Source organism: Vicugna pacos, chromosome 22 (assembly GCF_048564905.1).
Source record: "Vicugna pacos chromosome 22, VicPac4, whole genome shotgun sequence".
Classification (NCBI taxonomy): domain Eukaryota; kingdom Metazoa; phylum Chordata; class Mammalia; order Artiodactyla; family Camelidae; genus Vicugna; species Vicugna pacos.
In genome coordinates this window covers 20,518,878-20,529,684 of record NC_133008.1, presented here as the reverse complement: position 1 = coordinate 20,529,684, position 10,807 = coordinate 20,518,878, and the positions used below count along the sequence as shown (strand labels likewise).

General features: G+C 56.0%; 1 protein-coding gene across 5 annotated transcripts in view; it reads right to left on the bottom strand.

Annotated features, from left to right (window-relative positions):
• Positions 1-1,116: 1,116 nt before the first annotated feature.
• The window catches only part of PBX4 (PBX homeobox 4), a 37,347-nt gene continuing 27,656 nt past the window's right edge, over positions 1,117-10,807 (bottom strand). For 2 of the 5 annotated variants that reach the window (XM_072947293.1, XM_072947294.1), the window contains 7 exons: positions 9,198-9,496; positions 7,552-7,799; positions 7,085-7,275; positions 6,699-6,834; positions 3,378-3,534; positions 2,886-2,992; positions 1,117-1,814 (listed from right to left, as the gene is read on the bottom strand). In XM_072947293.1, the coding sequence (XP_072803394.1) occupies positions 1,728-1,814; positions 2,886-2,992; positions 3,378-3,534; positions 6,699-6,834; positions 7,085-7,275; positions 7,552-7,799; positions 9,198-9,258 (987 nt within the window). In that variant the 5' untranslated portion in view covers positions 9,259-9,496 and the 3' untranslated portion in view covers positions 1,117-1,727. Of the gene's footprint in view, positions 1,815-2,885; positions 2,993-3,377; positions 3,535-6,698; positions 6,835-7,084; positions 7,276-7,551; positions 7,800-9,197; positions 9,497-10,382; positions 10,653-10,807 lie in introns of those variants that run through there. The other 3 variants (XM_031689763.2, XM_072947298.1, XM_072947295.1) reach the window with 2 other exon arrangements.

The following is a 10,807-nucleotide window of genomic DNA, read 5'->3' as shown; positions in this document are numbered from 1 at the left end:
TAGGCATTTTTTGAATAGTGCAATATGAAGTGTTAGTAGAGTGTGACTTTATGGGCAGCATTTGACCTAGGGAGTTTCCTAAAATGAAAACCCTCTTGGGGGGAGGGTATAGCTCAAGTGCTAGAGAGCATGCTTAGCATGCACAAGGTCCTAGGTTCAATCCCCAGTACCTCCTCTAAAAATAAATACATAAACCTAATTACCCATACCCCCAACCAAACCAAACCAAATCAAACCAAACCGAAAATCCTCCAAGAGAAACAGCTAGAAGCTGGAGGCCAAGTGGACCAGGAGCTGCATTCATGCCAAGGGCGCAAGTGAGCAGGAGGCTCTTGGGACACCTGGGACCCACGAGTTGCTGCTTTGTCTGTTTCCCTTGGGACCGCCCCAGCACCATCATCTCCAGTACACACAGTCCATCTCCCCTCCAGTGGCTCTTAAAAGCCACAGAAACGGAGGACAGTGCGGTAACAGGCCAGGTGAGAGCAGCCAGCTGCTGCCCAGAGGCAGATGGGAGCCGCAGGGGCCGGAGTCCAGGGACCCAGCAGCGGGGCCGAGCTCCTCTGATCCCAGGAGACGACCACACTCAGCCTTTCTGGGTGCAGGCCAGTCTCCTGCCATGCTGCATGGCTGTGACCTGGCAGACCCTCACTCCTGTGCCTCGTTTCCCCTCCGCAACCCTCACACTATCAGCGCCACGGTGGTGGCACGCGCAGGGGTTGGAGGCAGGATGGAGGGATCTCTCAGGCCTGGGAGGCCTTGAGGCCAAGAACTGGGAGAACGGGGATGATTCAGCTGGCCGGGATCTGGGGGTGAGCTGGTGTGGAGGCACACGGAGTCGGATTACTCTGTGTCCAGAGACCAAACACTCTGGGCAGAAGCTCTGACGCTGGTCAGGGTGGCAGCTGGCAGTGTGGGGTTAGGGCCATGGTGACGCTGACAGGCCCCGAGCCGCCCTGAGCCCAGGCTTATTCAATTCTCCCAGCAGCCCAGCTCTACCGTCTTCATTCCTCAGAAGGGGAGGTCCAACCTGAAGGCTGAAGCAGAGGAGGAACTGGGTGAGGGGACAGAGAGGGACACTGAGAGCCGAGCCTCGAGCCAGCAGGACTTCAAGAGTACAGGTGCAGGAAAGGTCTTGCGAAGTTTATTCTCTTTAATGACATTTCAGCTGAAAATGGTAGAACTTGTATTAACAGAAAAAAAGGAGGGGAGGGGTGCAAACCAATTCCCAGTAGAATTCTGAGCTTAGCACAGACTCAGGTCACAACCTTGTGAAATGACACAACAGAGGGAGTGTGGGAAGGCAGCGTCTGGGTGGGGAGGTGCAGGAAGGGACAAGTGAGCCAACAAAATCTCAACTCTTACAGTTGCGCTGCTGAGGCCCTGCGCCTGGCGGTCAGCTGTCACCAGGAACAAATCCAGGTGTGAATGACATCAAACTTAAAATCAGTCCAAAATTTAATGGCAGAATTTGTGCCAAGTCCTAGAGGAAACAACTCATAGTCTTAACCATAAAATTAGTATTAAAAAAAGCCAAATGGAGTTAGGAGAAGGAGCAGTGTCTCCGCCCATTTCAAATCCCAGCTGACAAGCAGAAGATGGCATCATTGTCGCCTGCCACTGGCCCGGGAGCACCGTCTGGAGTCAGTCCTGGGTTTTCTGAGGTAGCATGAAGGACAGAGAACCACGGCAGGTCACACCGTCCCCTTTTCTGCTTGTCCCAACATTTAATTAGATGCATCTGAGGTGACACTGCCGGCGTCTCCAACAAGTGAAGTGGTCGACCTTCGCTTCCCCTGCCAGCCGCCCCTGGCCTGAAAAGACAGAAACAGAGTCGGAGGAGGTCCAGGACAAAGACGACCCATCCCCGAGAAGGCTTAGAACATGCTGAGAGCAGCACGAGGGGCCAGGAGACGGGGGAAGGACCAAGGGGTCAGTCCTGGGTCACAGCTGGCCTTGCACATGGCCGTGCTTCCTTGGCAGGACACTGGCCTCTGCAGGCAGGGATCTGGCAAAGGACTGACGTGGCACACACAGGGCCTGGAGCTGACGATGGTCCCCAAAACATCGTGTTGAGACTTGGTGAGTGGGAAGAGGCTCAGGAACCCGGCAGGACGCGGGTCTGGCTGGGTGGTCAGGAGGGCAGGGCCAGGGCCGCCGGGCATGGGGGCTCCGCCTGCAGTTGCAGGGACGTATTTGGCACATGTGACCCTGAGATGTTTGTCCACAGGAACCCCCAACCCACTGCCCATGGAAACCACCACTGACAATAGCTCTTCTCGGGCCGACTGCTCCAAGGCGAGTCCTGTTTGCAGCCCCTGAGAGCAGGGCTGTTCCCCTTCCCAGCTCACACTCCAGGGGCAGCTCCTGAGCTGGCTGCTCACAGGCGCCTGGGCACCACACCCTCTGTGTGACCTTGAGAGCTCTGCTCTTCCTTAGGCCACAGCATGAACATGGAGTAGGGTCTGAGCCCAATGGGGCTGCACCTTCAGACAGTCAGGGCCTCGTCTGCCCACCCCTGGCCTCCCCTGAGCGGTACAGACACCCTTGGGGAGGGAGGGCTCCTTCCCAAAAGGCAAAAACCTCAGCGGCTGCCTCAAGTTATCGCGTCCTGAGGGGTGAAGGCACGGGGTCCTTGCCGAGCGGGCCCCACAGAGCAGTGCTCCCTGAGGGGACCCCGCCAGCCTGCATTCATCCCCAAGATGGACTGAGTGCCCCATGGGCTCACCTTGTTGCCAGGACCTTCAGGGGAGCCTAGGAAGACTGAGATGCAGCTCAGATGGCCAGTTTCAAGGACCGACCACCCTCCTGGGTGGGCCCCAAGTGTGCCCTGTCACTGAGGCGGGGACCCCACAGGTGTCCTTGGGATTGTGCCCGAGACTCACCTGGGACAGAAGGCCGCCTCCCCCAGGGGCGGGCCGGAGAGAGGCCAGTGTCTGCAGGGCGGTAAGTGCGCCCCTGGAGCTGGTCAGTGGAAAGGGACCAGAGGCACCTGGAAGGGATGGGAGAGATCAGGACAAATTGCCCTGGGGGCCGCAGCAACTCCTCAGGGGGTCTCTGCCAGCTCCCCAGCCAGGAAGGGGCCAGGAATGTGACGCCCATGGTCCCCCACCCCTCCTGCAGGCCTTTCCCTTCGCCTTGGTATTGAAGTTTCTGTCCCCACAGCACCCGCAGAGCCCGCAGGGACGTGATCAGGATAATCACCCGTGGGAACAGGAACCCCACAGCATAAACAGAGGAAAGAGGCGTAGGCAGTGACCTGCCTGGAAGTGGGGCCCCCTCCCTGCTTCCCCAAATGCAGCTCAGTGGGCCTGGCTGCGCGTGAGCGACTGTTGCTGGGCTGAGTGACTGTTGCTGGGCTGAGTGACCTCACTTACTGGAGCTGGGCATCGAGGGGCAGCTGGCCTGGCTCCCCGGGCCCCTGACTTCGGGGCTGTCCACTGCCGTCTTAGCTATGTAAATGGTAGCCTCTTCTTGAAACTTCCCCATGTTCTTTTTATATCGGATTCTTTTGTTGCCAAACCAGTTGGAGACCTATGGACACACAGAGACAGAAGTCACTGGACGAGCTGACCTAGTGATGAGACACGATGTGGATGCACTTGAGGCTTCCACCGCCCGGGGGAACACTGCTGAGTGAGACTGTGTGGCCCTGGGGTCGGGTGAGAGGACGGGACTGAGAAGGTGGCACGCTGATGGAATCGTGGGCTCAGAGAAATATTTGCAGTGGGTTGGGGACACCCTGGAGCTGGTGTGGCTTGTAGGAGCCGGAGGAGACACACTGCCTGAGAACCAGATGCTGCTGGAACCTGGGCCCAGGGAGGAGCTGGAGGAAATACAGGCGTGTGGGGGACACGCTCGGATAGATGAGTGTGTGCTCACTGCAGGGACAGGAACAGACTGAATTCTGGATTCCTCCTTAGGCAAAGTAAGTGCCCGAGAGACACACATTAGTAACCCCGTTTCTGGGAATTCAGCTTAAGCAAAGGATACAGTTGAATCCAAGACTTATCAAAGGACAAGGACCATCTGACAGGGCAGGGGAAGGCGCTGAGCACTGAACTGAGCGCCTGTGTTTGGTCCTCAAAGCCAGCTGGGAGGCAGCTGCAGGGACACACAGCCCCCCATCCAGTGAGCAAGGAGCTGGCCCAGAGCCAAGCGGGTCCGAGCCCTGCTCTGACTCCACACCTGCACCGAGACCTCCAGCGCAGGGCTTCTCCCTGTGGGTCACTCTCCGGGTGGGGCCGCTGGGGGGCTCCTTGCTGAGGGTGCAGAGCAGCATCCCTGGCTTCCACCCACCAGATGCCAGTCCCCCAAGAATCGTGACAAGGCAAGCGTTCCCTGGGGGCAGAATCGGTTGGGTTAGACCTTGGGTAGTGCCCTCCTGTGAGCATGCAGATGTGCAGCCTCTCAAAGTCAGGCACCTGGCCCTGCGGTGAGATGAGTGTGCATTTTAATAAACAGAAGTAAACAGCTGAGTTACAGCCACAGGACTGTCGATGACCTTTTCTCCTTTAAAAATGTGTTTCTTTAACGTCCCGCCATAATCCTCTCAGTGTCAACCACGAAAAGGAAAAGCCCCGGTGTGCGCTCCCTGCTTCACGCCTCGGCGTCCCTTCCCTCCCGCCCCGGGTGTGAGGGCCACCTTCCTTAACCAAGCCAGGTAAGCACTTGGCTCCCACTTGTCTCTGAGGAACGTGCTGACAAGTCTTCGTGGAACTAAGTTTGCAGAAGAATGGCAGCGAGCAGCGTTCCAAGTTGAATTCAACTGGGGTTTGAGAGGAACCAAGAACAAACTTCCCATGTGGGTGAGGGAGGGCGGCCACGGGGGAGGTGGTCCTGGCCAGGTCTGCCCTCTCCATGGGGCGTGTCCCAGCACCGGCACCTCATACAGGACTGGGATGGCCTCTCCGCCAGCTGTAGCTCTGAGCCACTGGCCACTCCCTCTCCGGTCCCTCTGGCCCCTTTGGCTGAGCCAGCTGAAGACATCTGAGTTTGCTCCCATCGCGGCGTGCTTGGGCTCAGCTCTCCTGCCCTTTTCCCCCTCAGGCCTCCTCAGCCTGGAGCTGCACTGATTCTGTCCTGAAAACGTCTGTGGCCCCATCTGCAGCACCCTCTGCCTTCACAGTGCTCTCCCTCCCCACTACCTTCTCAGGTGAACGTCACAACCTGCACGACATCCCACCCTGAATTCAGGGCCCTCCCTCCGCTGACTGTCAGCTATTTTGCGCTGGCAGACCCACCAAAGTGGGGAGGGGATCTGAGCACAGAATTCTGCTGCTGTGGGTTGTGGGTGGAGGTCTCTGGTGTGTGGGAGCCCCTGTAATGTGGCTGGTGCTTTCCAAACTTTTGTCTGCAATGAGCCCCCTCCTCAGATGAAGTCTAGACAAAGGACCCATCTGCTCTCGGGAGGCGGCAGGCCCTGAAGTGAATCTGGCCATTTTCAGACAACTGCTCGTGGTGGGAACAAGCTCCCTTCAGCTCTTGAAGCCCCAGAGGTGCAGCCCTCCCTGCAGCTCCGGCCAAGGTGCTGAGGTCACCACTGCAGTCCTGCGGTGAGTGAGGTCCGATGTTACTGGGACACCTGTGAGGCTTTGCTGTCTGCATGACCCTGCGGGGCTCCCGAGTGCCCTTGTCCCCAGGTCACTGCTGGACTTGGCACAGACTGGGCAGAGGGTGGTGGCTGAGGGTACAGGCTCTGGAGGCAGTCGGACAGGGCTGGAAACTCAGCCCCTCCAACTGCACGGCAGGAGGAGGTGGCTGCCTCCAGGTGGGTGGTGACACTCAGTGAGCCAGGGCATGCTCCAGCCCTGCCTGCCACCAGAGGGGGTGCTGCACACCTGGCCCCCATTCTGCCCATTCCCACTGCCCTGTGGGTGTTGCCTGGTCCTGCCTCTCACTTGCGGGCTGCCTGAGCTTACCATTCTCACTTTAAAACCTTATGAAAGGTTTCCTGGACTCTTGCCTTAGCTCTGCATCCCTCACCCCAGTTCCAGTGAGAAGGGAGACAATCCAGACGACCAAGGTTGCCTGAGGCTGTCCAAGGTTGTCCGGGTTCCTTCTCCAATCTGCACCACCATTCCCCAACTGGAGCCAGATGTCGCCTGCCCTGCATGTCCCAGCACGGGCACCTCGTAGAGGAGTGGGATGGCCTCTCCGCCAGCTGTAGCTCCGAGCCACCGGCCATTCCCTCTGGTCTCTAGGGAGACTAGCTGAGTAACAAGCAGGTGATGCACATGCCTGAACTTACCCCAGTATAACTGAATTGGTACTTGAGCGCGAAAGCTGGTCTATCACTTTAAGTCCTGATTTTGCTCCAAGTTTTTTTCCTTCTCCCAAGTTTATACCTGATCCCTCTTATGCAACACAGCACACCCTCAGATGCAAGAATGATAGGAAATCCTAACGACCACAATTCGCTGAGTACCAGATGCCACACTCGGTGGTGTCACCTCAGGGACCTCACAGTCCACGCTCATAGCTTCTGGGAGTCCCTTCACCTGGTAGGCGTGGCTTCCTGTCTGAGACCCACATTCATAGAACAGACCCAGGATCTGGGCACAGCCAGGCGACTCCAAGCCTGGACACCGGGCTCCAGCTCCACACATTTTATGAACTTTCCCTGAGTGTCCTCCTCACTGGGCTGAACCCTCCTTCCCTTCCATGTTCAGGGAGGCGGGGCAGGAAAGGACTGTCACCTGGGAGACCGTGATGCCACCCTTCCTGGCCAGCTCCTCTTTTGCTTCTTCGCTGGGGTAAGGATTGCTCAAATGGGAGTAAAAATACTCATTCAGCACTTCCGTGGCTTGCTTGCTGAAATTCTGCCGCTTACGCCTGCAAAGACAGAGCCTCAGCCGGTGTTCAGACACTGGGCTACCAGCAGCATCCCTGACCCCCAGAGGTGGTAACAGCAGCAGTCAGCGCTTCAGCCATCCCCCAAGGCTGTGTGAGGGGCTACACCTGCAGCTGCGGCCAGAGCCCCTGGACAGGCTTGGAGGCCCCCTGTCCGTAAATCCAGGTCAGCAATGACTTGGTTCCTCTTCCTAAGAGCCACCCTGCAGTCGTGGGTGGGGTGGGGCCTGACCTGGCATCCAGGAGCCTGGAGCGCAGGGTCATCACGGCCTCGCAGGTGCTCTGCTTCAGCTGCATCTGGATGCTGCTGAACTTGCCATGGATGACCCCGACCATGTGCTCGATCTCCTTGGGCAAAACGGGCCTGATCCTGCTCTGCTCCCGGAGAAGGTTGGTGACATGCGTGGTGAACTCCTGGCAGGCCTGGGGTGGGGACACACACACCAGCCAGTGACTACACAGCAGGCTGGCCCAGGGCTCTGTGTGGGACCAGCTCCCCGCCACCCGCGGCTCCCACACAGGCTGGCTACTGAGAAGTGAAGGCAAAGGGCTTCCAGTAAAATTGGCCACCTTTGCTGTGAGACCAAGTGTGTGGACTGCCCGGTCTGTGCCACAAAAGGAAGGCGGTTTAGTGCTCCACGTTTTGCTTTGACAAATGCGCATTCACATGATAGAAACTCTTCCATGCAGAAAGATCACCTGTTCATATTTCTCTAGCTCAGAGTGGTAAATCTGTCGGATCTGGGACAGCTTGGCCCTGTAGTCAGAGTGCTCAAGGCCATTGTCATTTGGACAGCCACCTGGTGTTGCTGTGCTGGCCGCCGCTGCTGCTGCTCCTCTTCCTCGCTTCCCCAGCCTGCACACGCCCTCGGCCAGCAGCATGCTATCCAGCCTCATGAGCTGATCGTCGGGGGGGCCCTCCTCCTGAATGCCACGAATGCTCAACACTGGACAAGAGAGAGGAGACCGAATCAGTGTCTGCTGTCAGAGCGGAAACAGCCACGGCAGAACATTAGCAGCCGCACCGCGTCTGAAAGAAAGTCTTTGTTTTATCTGGTAACAGACACTGTGAGGAGGTGCGTTCCAGATGCTCACACTAGCACAGGCAGGGGTACAAAGAAAGGTGCCGGCAGCCTGGTGTCAGGCAAAGCTGTGCTAATGGGCGTCTGAGACTGAGTCCCCCCGACAGAAACTGATTTCTGTCACTGAGTTTACAATCGATCCCTCTATCCAAAAGTTTATCCCCTTTCTTGTCCCCTCTGACCTCAATCCTGTGCTCACTGAACATTAACCAACCACTCAGATGAGTAGGATTGCAATTGTTGATCACGTTGTTAACGTACTAAAATTGCTATTTAGATGTTGTCATTAATGTACAAACCCAGGTTGTTTCTCCAGGGCAAGATGAGCTCACAGACCCCCCAAGCCATGGACGACCTGGCCAGAGAATCATAAACCAGAGACATCCTGACTCTCGAAACTGCTATTAAGAAATGTCACAACACGATGATTAATTCCAGCCTCTTTGCTCCTTCCCTTAAAAGAACTCCTCACTCCAAGACCAAAGTGGAGTGGATCTGAGGCTGGTCTTCTACTCCCTTGCCTGGAGCCTGCACTTTCCTTCACCACAACCTGGTGTCATTGGAGTGACTACTGCGTATCGGGCGAGTGGACCTGAGTTCGATTCAGTAACAAGTCCGTTGTGTCCGTTTGTGTCTATTGTGTGTGTGTTGCAGGGAGGGTTTGTTGCTTTAGAGTCAGAGAGGAAAAGCCTGACCCAGAGGTGCCAGAAAAGATGAACGGAGAGATTTCAAGCAGAGAAACAAAACAATTGGCTTTGCAACTTGAAAAAGCTGTCACACCGGGCTGAATGGGCCTGGGAGGCAGTCGGGGGAGCTGCCGCCATACAAGGAGATACAGGTCAGCTTTGGGGTAGTCAAAGAGAGAGGCCCCGGAATCCACGGCCCGGGGGTGTGGGCGTGCGTGAGAGAAAGGAAGAGGCTGGGTGACCCCCACATTCGCTTTGGAAGGCACCACTTTCTCCCAGGTGCAGCACACAGAGCAGCAGGCGGGCAGGTGGAAAGACGGGTCAGCCTGGCCCCTGACCCAGCTAAGCACAGACGTCTGGGTGGCTAAGAAGCAGCTGCTTCCTGGGAGCCGGGGCTGAGCTGACCAGTTGGGGTGGGAGACCAGTATACATGAGTCATCGGCATGAAATGTGTGTTGGGAAATCTGTAAGTGTCCACCTGTACATCAGCCACACCTACGAGAAGAAGCCACGCCCCCCAGGGCTGGAAAACCAACATTTAAAGGACAGGCAAGGGAGGAGACAGGAAGAGAATTACCAGGTAGGGTGAGGAGAAACCAGAAGTAGTCACAGAAGGGTGAAAGCATGGGCTTGGTCATCAGGGGAGCGCTGTTAACTTCTGCAAAAGCAGCCGCAGGGTACAGTGGGGCAGGACCTGACTGGCTAGTTCCAGGGCAGCGTGAGAAGCAGGCAGGGCGTGAAGAGGCTGCTGCAGGGGTTACAGAGTGAGGCTCAGGTCAGAGGAGGGCGGTCTCGCAGGATCTGTGCTCTGTTTGCTTCCTCGGGGATGGAAGAAATATTTACGGCTCCAGAGAAACGAAGGCTAGGGGGCAGTTCCTGAGGGGATGGAAGGCAGGGAACAGGCAAGGAGGTTATGGTATATGATATCCATTTAGTTCTGACTTTCTAGAAAAACAAGGTTTAAACTGTTTCCATGGAAACAGGCTCTCAATACTAACTACAGCTCCTAAGTGACTTAAGTGTTCAACTAAAATTTGAATTTAATCCTTTCATATCCATATTAATCACTTGTCCCTTTCTTGTTTCCTATGTAACAGACTAACCTTCTCTGTCAAAAATTCACAAGTGAAAACTGGGAGCTCGAGAGATCCTTGCAGGAATTTCCTATGAGGAGATGAGGGACCCTCACCTCACACGCAGGGATCCCCAACTCACCCAAAGGAAGCCTTGCAACCTACTCAGTCCCGCGGGGTTATATGGGGCTCTTTTTGAAATAACGGAAGGAAAAGTGCCCCTTTATTGGTTGCTAACCTTCCAGCTCACAGACCCAATTCTCTACTGACCTCACTTGGCCTCCGAGAAGCACCGGATGTAAATGCTGGGCACTCCTGGGCAGAGATAACCTGCACTGCCTGACCCTTATAAATAAGGCCCACACCCTCCTAACCATTCCTAACCAGAGTAATAGTGGACGGCCTCCTCCTTCAATCCCTCTGTTTTCTTTTTTATTTATTGAAGTATAGTTAGTTACAAGGTGTCAATCTCTGGTGTACAGCATACTGTTTCAGTCATACATGTAAATACATATATTAGTCCGTCTATTTTCAAATCCTATTGATTCTCCCTCCACGATCAACCCACCACCTGCCCCCCACCCCTCCTTAACACCATTCCTGGAAGCCCGCTGTGCTGACCCCTGTCCTGCCCTTGGTGACCTGTGAGGAAACCCTTCCCCTCTGCTCCATCGCGCACACCCAGCTACCTTCAAATGCTGTGTTGATTGAGCTGGTCTGTTGGTTAAAGACTTCAACCAGTCCCTGCATCCACAGTTAAAGCCTAGACTCTGACCCGTGGCACTCAGGGGCTTTCCTGACATCTTTCCAAGTCCCTCTTCATTAATTTTCTCTCTGCTGGGCCCTCCATGGTCCTCCACAGCACAGACACTCTGTGATTGTCTCAGGTTTACCCAGGAGCTCCTCCCTGAGGGCCCATGGTCCCGGCCAGGGCTCAGGAGTGGCCCAAGAGGGACAAAGAGGACCTCGTCCCTCCCCAGAGGCCCCTCATCACACTCTGACTCCTGGAGAGGCTGGAGAGGAACTTCCTTATTACGTTACAGCTTCCTTATTACAATGAGGGGCGGGAGTGGTTCAGGCTGGAACATGTGGCTGAATGAAGGGGTGTATGTAG